Source organism: Narcine bancroftii, chromosome 2 (assembly GCF_036971445.1).
Source record: "Narcine bancroftii isolate sNarBan1 chromosome 2, sNarBan1.hap1, whole genome shotgun sequence".
Lineage (NCBI taxonomy): Eukaryota > Metazoa > Chordata > Chondrichthyes > Torpediniformes > Narcinidae > Narcine > Narcine bancroftii.
In genome coordinates, this window is record NC_091470.1 from 359820803 (window position 1) to 359833631 (window position 12829).

Sequence of the window (12829 nt, forward strand, 5' to 3'; positions counted from 1 at the left end):
ATGATCAAATAAAGACTTATTCAAAGTAACAGGTTGATTATGTTTTAACAACATTTTTGGTAATTGATCATTTTTAATTCCTCTCCCAATATGAATTCCATTCCATTCCATTATGTTTAAAATGTTTCAATAGTTCCTTTAAATGACTCACTATTCCATTTATACATAATTAACTCCGGCATACTCTCACCAATTTTATTCATTTCTATTTGAGTCCCAACTGGTTTTTCATCCCGTTGATAACAGGACAAAAACCTCAATGGAGCTGCTTTAAAATAATTCTTAAAATTTGTTAGTCTGAACAAATTTCCACATTAATTTTTCTAAACCAATTCTTGACATCTTACAGCAAGGAAACTATTGATACATTTTCCAATGTCTTATTCAGTAAAATGTGACTTCAGGGCTGTTAGTGATTTGCTACAAACTAAGATAAACTGACTGGAAATTACAAAGCGTGGAAATTTAAGGTTGAAACTAACAAAATGAGTCCCTTGGATCAAAAAAAAATCTGCAGCCAGCATCAGGGGCAAGGTTCCCACTGAAGTAATGATAATTGTTGAATGTGTGTTTGAGATGGTTGACATATTGAAGTTGTAGTTGAATATGAAATATGTGTTCCAGTGTATTCCAGGCCTAAATTGATTTGAAATAACCTTGCAGTAAATTATTTAATTAAAACTTCTTTTGAATATATAACTTTTTCCACTAATGGTGGGGTGTATGTTTTTTTGAAAAATTAAAGTGTGTCCTATGGCAAAAAATGGTTGAGATCTACTGCGATAAGAGCAGGACTGGGCCATTCAGCCCATTGAATCCACCCTGATATTCCATCATGATTGATTTAATTTCCTTTTAACCCCATTCTCCTGACCTCTCCCTGTAACCCCTGATTCCCTCCTAATCTGAAATATACCCAATGACTTGGCCTCCACAGCCGTCCACAGCAATGAATTCCACAGATTTACCCCCCTCTGGGTAAAGTTTAAGATAAATCAGATAATTCAAAAAAAACAATTGAATTTTCACTTTATTCTGAAAGAGCAATATATTTTTTGTACAAAGTTAGTTTTTCTGGATCAGGGAGATGGATCATCATGTCTGCACAGGTTGTTAAAATTTCATTTATCCTCTTTTCGGGGCTTAATTTTTAAGTATGAACAGTAAGAAGTGTTTTATTGTCAAATCTCTGGTCTACAAAGTCTTTAGTAGTGGAGGCTGGGTCTGACGATATATTCCCAATTTCTGAATTGTTATGGGCCCAGAGGACCCAAAAACCCAGCAGCAATAGAAATTCACCAAGACAAATGGTTACTTAATCAAAAGATGCTTTTAATTATCTTTAAACATGAAAACAGGATCAAACTTTAACTTATTACCACTAATCTAACTTAACCCCCTTCTAATTCTAAGTGCACGTGTATGTAAGTTCAGAAAAATCCTTTGATTGATAGTCCAATCTCACTTCTCATTCCTCCAAGTTCACTAGTTGCAGGCAATTCTTATACTGTGCACAGAATTTAATATTTATGAAGTTCACCAGGTTTTGGTGCTTGAAAGGTAAATGGTTACCACTCAGGAAAGTTCTCGTCGATTTTCAGAGAGCGATTTGTTGCTCATTGGACACAAACTGATTCCTTTCTATCGGCAACTTCAGTGTCTTGCCGAAGATACTTGCCCCAACAGGGTTTTCCTGATGATAACTTCTTTATTTCAGGTCACCACTGAATTCCTTTTTGTTTCCCTTATTTCAAGTGAAACATTATGCAGCCAGTCCTCTCCTCTTGCATGGAGCACGAGGGCTTTGACCAGGCTGAACTAAGAACTCACAACCCGTCTTCAAAATGTTTTTTTTCCACAGGCTTTCCAGCTTGTCCTGTTCCAGTCCCAGCTGCTGCTGAACTGTAGAACTGAATTCTCTCTCTCAGAGAAAAGCCTGTTTGACTCTCTCTGCTTGCAAAACCACCTGACCTTCCTTGAACAGCAAGCTGCATTCAGACAGACTGCGGCTTTGGACCTAATCTTCTGAGTTTGTTCATCTGTTGCTTTCCAAAACAATAATCCATTACTCCACAGTATTTCCAATCAACACCTACTTGTGAAGTCTCTAAAGGCACTCTTCAAAGTGTTTGTCAAGGCTCTTGGAGCCTAGACTGTCTGACTTGAGCAGAGCTCTGGCATGTTAAATGAGATCTGTTTTGAAGTGTTTCATTTGTTTGTGACCTATATAAAAAACCCACAATTTATCTCCTTTAAAATGTATCTTTATACAATGAAAAATATAACATAATCTGTTACAGATTTGATGCAAACATGAAGCTACTTATATAATAATCTCAGAGTAATGAGTAATTAGAAAAGTAAAAAAAATATTTTGGTTAAAAGAAAAAGCCTCTAAAATTACAAATAGTGGTAGGCTTGATGATAAGCTGGTCTATTTTCAGTTGGGATAGAAATGGGCCAAACGGCCTCCATTTAACACTATGATTCCTTTCATTATGGTGTTCTGGACATCTTCAATTTTCATAGCTGTACCAATGGCAGACATTCCTTCAGTTGTTAAGAGGTAAGACTATAAGGTACAGGAGTGGAAGTAGGCCATTCGGCCTGTCAAGGCAGCTCTGCCATTCCATCATGAGCTGATAAGAGATCTGAGATTCAGACCCTAAAGCTGCTCGTGTCTCTGTCCTTCTTCCTCAATCAATCCCTTGTCCTAGCCTTTGATCACCCGTCCTCATTGCATGATCTCATCTGTGATCGGTGTAACGGTTAGTACCACGCTATTACAGTGCCAGCAAGTCGGGTTCAATCTGGCGCTTTCTGTCAGGAATTTGTACATTCTCCCTGTGACCCACATGGGTTTTCCTCCAGGGGTTTTGGTTTCCTCCCACTCTCCAAATATGTACAGGGTTGGTAGGTTAATTTAATTGTGCAGCTTGAATTTCAATGGATGGAATGTGTTTCTACTGTGCCTGTATCATTCAAATTAAATGTAAATATGATGTGATTCAGTGTCAAATTTTGTTTATGTTTTCTTCCTGTGATGTGTTTTGCAATATTTCGTATAAATAGTTTTTTGTTAAGATGAGACACTTGTTTTAAATATAACACTTGGTTTTCTTATGTAATTACATTTTAAACTAATAAACTGCATGCTGTATTTTTGATCAATAGATCTGCGGAGACATTACTACACCATCAGTATGTCAATGTCCCTTTCAACAGTGGAACAGATCTCATATTCCCTGTACAGTGCCCAGATTCTCACCCAACATGAAGTTAACGTCATTACCTCTAAGACTGAAGTGCTTTCCAAGGCATCCGAGCTGCTGTCTGCCGTCCTCAGGAAAGGTCAGAAAGCCTGTGGCATCTTCCTCCAGGCCCTTAAAACGTGTGACCCACAACTCAGTGAAAACCTAGTCAGAGAGCAAGGTAAAAACTGTGCTCGGGGCTTTTCCAGCCTGTTTCTAACTGGCCTCTATTGCTCCTGAGCTACCATTTGTGTTAAGGTTATTTTGCTTCATTGTAGTTATACAGCATGGAAACAGGATCTTCAGCCCAACTCAACCAGACTGACCATTGGGGGAGTTTGATAGGTGTAGGACACTACCAGAAACCAGACTAGGCTGAGAGAACTATAGGCTTTAATATTCAGAAGAACCTCGCTGACCTGGATCCAGGTATAAGAATGGAGGGAAGGGAGAGGTGGCTCGACCTTTATGGCCTGGGACTATGGGGGGAGGAGTCATAGGGTGTGACTCATCAGTGGGTGGGCCAGCTCCATATATACAGTAGTTGCCAATAACTATATACAATGGAGGAAACACATCACCACAGTAGATATCTAATTAGTTAGGGTATCAAAGGATATGGGGAAAAGGACGAAAATTGGAATGAGATGTGAGAATGGTTTAGCTCAGGGTGGAGTTTCAGAATGGACCCAATGGGCCGGGTGGCCTACTTCTGTTCCTTTATCTTGTAATCTTGTGACTAAGTTGAATGAGTCCCAGCTGCCTCATTTTGGAACATTTCCAACTACAGCCCACTAAGAAAAGTACATCTCTGAATTGCCCTTTTCCTGAGATCACTGTTGGGTTGGTCCCTGAACCACATTTTTTCCCTCTGAAATGTTGGCTACCACTTCATCGGTGTGGTCCAGGATGGTGCAGATCTTTCCTCAGGACAGCTGCCTGATCAGAACATGGCTGACAGCAGTGGGGCTGTAGAAATGCTAAAACAATAAAAATAACTGTAAAAATATTAACATGATGTTTTTCAAAAAGCAGGTTAAAAATGAAATTCACCATCCTTTAAATTGTTTAAATCAAATAAGGCCCTTTTTTTGCGTGGCAGGCTAATATCATGGGTTCAGTGAGTGGATCTTCTGGCCTGACTGCAAGTAAATTTGCAGAGGTTCACGCAGCTCCTACAGCAACAAGATAGTGAAGGGGAGCTGCATTCAGCACTCTGCTGGATAGAGCACATTACCTAAGCTATTGCTTGGGAGCTAGCCTGTTGCAGGCACATCTGTGCAGAACTTGGCAGTGGATTTTTACCAGTAAAATGTTTTTATTTCTCCCTTCTGCTGAACAGCACAAATCCTAAACATGAACTTGCTTTTTTCCAAGTATCAAGTGTTATCCATATTTTGCTCAAAGGCTAAATATTTTAACCTTGACGTTAAGTGTTGAAATATTTCTTGTCACTTGCACTGGGACTCATTGAAAAGTCTTGTCTTATGTGGTTCCCAAACCGTCAACCTTTACGTAGTTCAACAAGAAATTCAAAACCAAACGCATGCAGGTCATTGACTAGCGAGATTCCACAGGGATCTGCTCTGTGATTTTTAAAAAAGACCTGGACGAAAAAGTGGAAGGATGGATCAGTAAGGTTGGAAGTGTTGTGGATAGTACAGAAATCTGCCATAGGTTACCACAGAATATAGACTGGTCACAGAGTTGGGCAGAAAAGTGGCAGATGATGTTCAATCTCAGTGATGCATTTTGGAAGGCCGAATTTGAAGGAGGAGTACATGTTTAATGGCAGAACTCTTAACAATGTGGAAGAAAAGTTAGTTAAGAAGGCTTATGGTGTGCTGCCCTTTATTAGTCAAGGGATTGAGTTCAAGAACCATGAGGTAGCATTACAGATCTATTAAACTCTGGTTAGACCATACTTGGAATGTTGTCTTCAGTTTCTCATTGTAGGAAGGATGTAGAAGCTATGGAGAGGGTGCAGAGGAGATTTACCAGGATGTTGCCAGGATTGGACAATAAGCCTTATGAAGCAAGGTTAGCAGATCTTTTTTTTTTGGAGCGAAGAGAGGAGACTTAATAGATTATGAGAGACATAGATAGGGTGGACAGCCAGCACCTTTTTCCTGGGGTGGTCATAACAAATACCAGAGGACATTCGGATAAGATGAAGGGAGGAAAGTTTAGGGGATACGACTGGGGTAAGAGTAATAGGTGCCTGGAATGCATTGCCGGGGGTGGTGGTGGAAGATGGTACAAAAGAGGCATTTAAAAGACTCTTAGACAGGAATGGGGATGCAAGAAAAATAGTGGGTTATGGGTATGACAATTATTGAGTAGGTTTATATAGGTCAGCACAACATCATGGACCGAAGGGCCTGCACTGTGTTGTAATGTTCTATGTTAAAAATAGAAGTTCAGGGATAGTGTGATAATAAAATAAAAGTGCAGGTTATAGCATCACATAAAACAAAATGTGTAAAAGAAAAACTCAGTTAAATGGCACAAATTCGCTGCCCTCCTTTGTCTCAATGTTTGCCTCCAAGTCTCTTTCCTAAGAAACCTTTCCATAACTTACAACTTATTTAAGACCTGCCTTAGAAACTGCTCCTATGACTGAGAGCATAAAGTATAAACCTCAATTAACACCAAGCAAGGGCAGCATGAGAGCACTGTTGAGGGATTCACTCAGGAGCCTGATAGAAGTAACTGTCTTTAAGCCTATTGATGCGCGATTCCCCACTCTTGAGCCTTCTCCCCATCAAGAGGAGGGAGAAGTCAGTGTGTCCAGAGTGGGATGGATCTTTCGGCATGTTGGCAGCCTTTCCAAGGTGCAGGAAGTGTAGATAGAGTTGAAGGAAGTTCTGAGCTGCATACACCACTGTCTGCAGCTTCTTCCAGAGCAGCTCCCGTCCCACCCTATGATGCTTCAAATGGTGCATCAGTAGAAGTTGTTGAGAGACAATGGGGGACGTGCTAAACTTCCTTAGCCTTCCAAGAAAGTAAAGGTGCTTGTGTCCTTACTTGTTCATCACATCAACGTGACTGCAGCAAGTCAGCTCGCTGGAAATGTTTACTCCAAAGAACTTGGAGGTATCTACTGTCTCCACTTCAGTGCTATCGATATGGAGATTCCTGGACCATCAAGACTGGCCAAGTAGAGAAGGAATATCGAGATGACATTAAGAATCTTGAGCCCATGTGGGGGAACACGTGGATACTCAGTGCATCTCCCATATCAGCCGCCCACTGCATTATGCACTTCCTGCCCCACCCCTAGGAAAACTTTACACAATGTGAAGATATCCCATTCTCCACGATAGTCATGAATCAAACTCACAATGAATTAACTCTTGGACTTGTCCATATTTCTAAAATAGGTCCCTCTAATGACAGGATAATTTTTTATCACTGCAGTCATCTCTTAGGCATTGAGTCTCAGTTCTTTGTGATTTAAATGTTAATGACTTTTTTTTAAATTCAAGGTTTTAAATGCATTTTTAATTTGTACTTTCTTTCTCCCTCTTTTCTTTCCTTTTTATTTCTCTTTCTCAACCTCATTCACCATTGTAACTTGCGACATTGATGTGTTTATGCTTGAATATAATTGGTTAAGGAGTGTCAAAGTGTCCAACTTCTTTCACCAGAACATTTTCAGTTTGCAAAATAATTGAAATCATAAAGCGTGGAACGGTTTGTGTAGTGGTTAGCGCTGTACTGTAACAGTGCTAGCAACTTGGGCTCAAATCTGGTACTGTCTACAATGAGTTTGTACATTCTCCCTGTGTCTGCGCGGGTTTCCTCTGTGGGTGCTCTGGTTTCCTCTCACAGTTCAAAAATGTACCACGGGTGTAGGTCAATTGGGTGTAATTGGACAGCATGGGCTCATGGACTGAAGGGGCCCTGTTACAGTGCTGTACGTCCAAGTTAAAAAAAAATTTGTATGTCCATTAGATGTGCAGTTGTTGCCTGATGCTTTGCCACAACAATTCCTGGCTCAGTGAGGAAACCAGCAGCACTTAACGCAGAAAACTTTTCTAATGAGATCATTTTCTTCTAGTACTGTGACCAATATCTACACTTACCGCAAACGTAGTGCTTTCTTTCAGTGTGCTCCTATACTGGGCTCTGAGGTATCCTTACCGGGTTAGGTAAGGATATAGAACTGCTATACAAACTCAGCAGCATTCACAGGAAGTAAAAGGCAGTTGCCGTTTCAGGCCTGAGCCCTTCGCCCGGAGTCCCGATGAAGGACCCGAGCCCGAACGTCGACAGCCTTTTACGTCCCATGGATGCTGCGTGACCTGTGGAGTGTCTCCAGTCCAGCATCTGCAGATTTTCTTGTTTACCTTCTTGCGATACGTTCTTATTTTTATGAAATTTCCATGATGAGAAAAACAAAGGTAATCCCATAATTTGATATTGTGCTTAGTTATTTTATGTGGGAGGAATGTTTTCGTGCTTAAATTACAGGGGAATAATCCTGCTGAGAGTTTGTTTAACTTCTTTCCTCTGATTTACAGGTATTTCTACAAGTAACATTTCACAAACATCATTATTCAGGCCACCTTCTTACTGTAAGTAATTATTAACATAAAATCCTCTAAAAACACAAACTTTTCCACTAATATGTAAAGAAATAAAATAGGTCTAAAGCTTCAGGATGGCACAGTTGGACATAGTGGTTAACATTACACCTTTACAGCCCCAGTGATTGGGACTGGGGCTCGAATCCGTGTTGTCTGTAAGGAGTTTGTACGTTCTCTCCATGTCTGCGTGGGTTTTTCCCAGGAACTCTGGCTTCCTCCCTCCTTTTGAAATGCAGCTTAATTGAGTGTAAATTGGACGGCACGGACTAATGGTCCGAAAAGGCCTGTTACTTTGCTGTATGCCTAAATTTATATTTAATCAGAATCTTAGCATTTTTCTTGGCAGAAGATTGATCTTTATGTTCTGTTTCCTAACACAGAGCTAAACAAATTGTCCTCTTGCTTGGATCTGTATAATATCAACTTTGCCAGAAGATGCTGCATGAGATTTGGGGGCATGTTCTTTGCGTTTGAACTTCAGTTCATCTGTACAATGTACTTATGGATTTGTAGCAGGTGCAATAAAAGTGACGGCTATAACTAGTAAAGAGAGATGTAGATTGTGCTAATGTGGTGACGGGGAAACAAAGAGGCCCAAGAGTAAAGCTGTGGAATACAGCAGTGACGACAGCCAAGTTTCAGGAACATCGTGTGCATTCTTTGCTGTGATAGCGAATTCGATTTATTGTTAAGTTATAATCATAATGTGCACCCATTGTTGTAAACGGAAACTCGTTGTTGACTAAGTTAAACTTATAGATAGTTAAGCACCCTATTCTGTAATCAGCCTTTATCGTGCGAATACGTAGCTCTTTGTAATTCCCATTCTGTAATCAAAACAGTTTGACTAAGTTAATCAAGTTTCTGTGATCATGTTCATAGAGAGTATAAAGCCTGCACCAAAATAATGCTCAGGAAATCAGCTTTGACTGGTCTCCTAATGCCCATCAGCTTTAATAAATCGCCCATGGTTTTGAACGCCAACTCCACGTGATATTTCTATTTGCTCCAACATGCAGTATATGTCAGTGAACTCACATTGACGTTGATTATGGTGAATTGGGTGAGAATAAACGCTTGTATATTGATGGAACTCTGGAGCTGGAGCTACGAGACAGAATTTAAATGCTAGATACTTCCGTTGCATTTTCTCTCAAGCATTGCCAAAGCATTTACATGTTGAAAAATCATTGGGTCTTTAATTAGTAAAAGGTAAATCAGTGATTCTGGCTCATTGATTGTTGCCAGGATATCATACCAGTTTTCCAGTTGCGACCACTTTAAGGACTTACTTTGAACAAACTCTATTTTGATGTCTAATTCCCGAATTGCATCCATGGCAGTGTGCTGGAAAATCTCAGCAGGTCACGCAACATCCATAGGAAGTTAAGGGTAACCAATGTTTTGGACCTGTGTCCTTTGTCAAGGTAGACTGGACTTCAGAGCAATGACACTGCTACTGTCTAGTGAATCTTAGTCATTTTGAAATGTCGTCACTGTTGAAATGGATGGAATATTAATTTGCTTTTAGGAGTGCAATTCTGAATCTGGATTTTGATATTGAATAACTAGGTTATGATTAATTTGGGGATGGGGGAATGTGAGGATCGGGCAGTAAAATGGGCAGAACAGAATTTGCCTTGATCTTAGTGAATGACAGCATTGGCTACAATGAGACGTCAGGCTTGTTTCATTTCCATAATGTTTATATTATTTTATATTATGTTATATTTACTGGACCAAACACACCTATGAACTTGGCCAAAACACTCCACCACTTTAATGGAGGCTTTAATGAAGAAATTACAAGATGACTTAGAACCCCACGACTTCTCAGCTTCTATCCTCCCACCAGCATCCACCTACTGCCTCTTCCTTGTCAGCCTGTGTTCCTCCCCCTTGCCCTTCCCTCTCCCCTCCTGCCACCTTTTTATTCAGATGTCTGACTGATTTTTGGCACCCCTAATGAAGGGCTCAGGCCCAGATCGTCGACTACCTTTTACTCCCTATACTCCCAACGTCAATTCTCCATAATCTGCCTGAAGGAAAATGTACCTTTCAAGGTACTATGTACCTGTGTTCCAAGATCCCTCTGCTCAACAACACCCTAGATGAGTGGTTCTCAACCTTTTTCTTTCCACTCACATACCACTTTAAATAATCCCTATGCCATCAGTGCTCGGTGATTAGTAAGGAATTATCAATCCCTGCTCGAGACGCAATTGTTACTGAAATATTTTGCTTGAGAAAAATTGTTATTGGCCCATTTCCTTTGGAATTATGAAACCATGCACATGACAAGTCAATGAGGGATGATTAAAATAGTGGTTCTCAAACTTTACCTTTCCACTCACATGTAATCAATCTCTTACTAATCCAGAGCACCTATGGCATAGGGAATACTTAAAGTGGGATGTGAGTGGAAAGAAAAAGTTGAAAACCACTGGCCTAGATTGTTATCATTCACTGTTTGGGTCTTTCCCATGTTAGACCTTCCAAAATGCAGCACCTCACATTTCCATATAACTATATAACAATATGGTTGTTATATCGGCCCTTCTAGTCCACACCGATTTACAAGAAACTCCACTAGTTCCACCTACCCACTCCCTTGCCCATAACCCTCCAACCCCTCACATCCATGTACTCATCTAACTTCCTCTTAAATGACAGAATTGACCCTGCTACAACTACTTCTTCCGGAAGATCATTCCACTCAGCCACCACTCTGAGTGAAGAAGCAACCTCTTATATTACTCCTAAAGCTTTGCCCCCTAACCCTTAACTTATGACCCCTTGTTCCAATCTTCCCTACCCTCAGGGGAAAGAGCCTATTCACATCTTGTCTGTTTTAAATTCCATCAACCATTCTTCTGCCCACCTGCGCAACCGATTGAGATCCTGCTGCAATCTTTGCCCTCATTGTCCACAATACCAGATACTTTGGTGGCATCCACATTAAACTTGCCAATCATGTGATTTAAGTTTTTATCTAAATCATGGCTAGAGATGACAAACTGGAATGAGCCCAACTCTAAACTCTTTGGCACACTGCTAGCCATAAATCTTCAGTCTAAACAACAACCTTTCACCATCACCCTCTGCTTTCTGCCAGGAAGCCAATTTTCTCTCCATTCTGCTATCTCTCCTTGGATCCCATGTGACCTAACCTCCCAGAGCCTTCCGTGTGGGACCATTGAATGTCTTGTTGAAATCCATATAGACAACATCTACAATTCTTCCCTCATCAACCTTCTTGGTCACATCTTCAAAAAAAGTCAATCAGATTTTTGAGACAAGTCTTCCCACTTATGAAACCATGCTGACTATCTCTAATGAGCCTTTGCATATATATTTTATTCTGAATAAAGTCTATTTTTGAAATAATAAAAATTGAACTCAATCTAAAATGTTCAGCCCAAAATAGCAGAGCTTGGACAGTGAATCAATGAGGACTACAGATTGCTGCATGGGTTGGAATAGTCGATTCTGAGTTTAATACTGAGTATATTTGATGCTGGGTGGCACAGTTAGTATAGTGGTTCATGCGAAGCTATTACAGTGTAAGCGACCCGGGTTTGAATCCGGTAATGTCTGTAAGGAGTTTGTACATTGACCTGTGTCTGTGTCCTCCTACCATTCAAAATGAATGGGGGGGGGGGTTGTAGGTTAATTGGGTGGCTTGGACTCGTGACTGGAAGTTACTGCGCTGTATGTCTAAATTAAAACAATAAATTATAACAGAATTATTGCAGGTGGTGTCCTGGCACAGAACTGATATTGTTGGAGTTCAGTGCAAATGCTAAAAGGGGTTTCTATTACCATTTGGAAAAGATTTACCACCCAGGAATATTGAGAGTGGATTGGAGGAAAGACTCCACCAATCATCTTCGATGAATTTGGGAGAGAATCCCAGAAGTAAAATGTCGCCATACCTTTCCCATCCAATGTTATTCCACCAAACAGTGACATTATTTTCACACCTCACTTCAGGTATGCCCCTAAGATCCAACTTTTGTTTACTTTTTTTCACTATCTGTTGTACTTATGGATTGATTTGCTTGGATACCACATGAAACAAAGCTTTTGTTGTATCTCGGTTCATGTGACAGTAACATACAGTTCAATAAAATGATTCTGGATTGTCTTTTCAGCCTTCAAAGTGAGAAATAATCTCAAAATCAAAATCAGAATTTATTGTCATGAACATGTCACAACATTTGTTCTTTTGCCGCAGTAACACAGTGCGAACATTTCTATAAGCCACTTTACAAAATAAATAAAAAATAATGCAATTAAAAGAAAAAGAAAAACATAAGGTAATGTCTGTGGTTCATTGTTCATTCAGGAATCCGACAACATAGGTGAAGTAGCTGTCCTTGTGCTACTGGGTGCTCGTCTTCAGGCTCTTGTAGCTCCTTCCCAATGATAGCAGAGTGACAAGGTCATAGCCTGGATGGTGGGGGTCCTTGAGGACAGAGAGGGATTTCTAAAGACACCACCTCTCATTGATTACCTCAATGGAATGAAGACTGGTGTCTGTGACATCGCAGGCCGAGTTAACAACCCTCTGGAGTTTTTCCTGTCCTGTCTGTACCAGACAGTGATGCAATCAACCAGAAGGCTCTCCACAATACACCTGTAGAAGTTTTCGAGTGTCTATGGTGACATAACGAATCTCAAACTCCTCACCAAATATAGCCGTTGGGTGAGCCTTCTTTGTGATTGCATCAACATGGAAGCCTTAATGAAGAAATTACAAGATGACTTAGAACATTGGAAAGAATGACCACTAACACTGATAGGAAGGGTAAACTGCAATAAAATGAATGTTTTCCCAAGGATACAATACCTACTTCAATCATTACCAATTCAATTAACAGAGAAATTCTTCAATGAGCTAAAGAAAATAATAAGGAAATTCTTATGGAAAGGGGGAAACCGAGGATAGCACTGTAGAGCTCGTTGAAAGAATCAAAGACTTGT

The 12829-nt window shown here is 40.2% G+C and overlaps 1 protein-coding gene across 5 annotated transcripts in view; it reads left to right on the forward strand.

The window, feature by feature from the left end:
- LOC138752824 (uncharacterized) overlaps nucleotides 1-12829 on the forward strand; it is a 35639-nt gene that overhangs the window by 14506 nt on the left and 8304 nt on the right. For 4 of the 5 annotated variants that reach the window (XM_069915455.1, XM_069915452.1, XM_069915454.1 and 1 more), the window contains exons 2-3: nucleotides 3175-3432; nucleotides 7778-7831. In XM_069915455.1, the coding sequence (XP_069771556.1) occupies nucleotides 3204-3432; nucleotides 7778-7831 (283 nt within the window). In that variant the 5' untranslated portion in view covers nucleotides 3175-3203. The remainder of the gene's footprint in view (nucleotides 1-3174; nucleotides 3433-7777; nucleotides 7832-12829) is intronic. The other variant, XM_069915453.1, reaches the window with a different exon arrangement.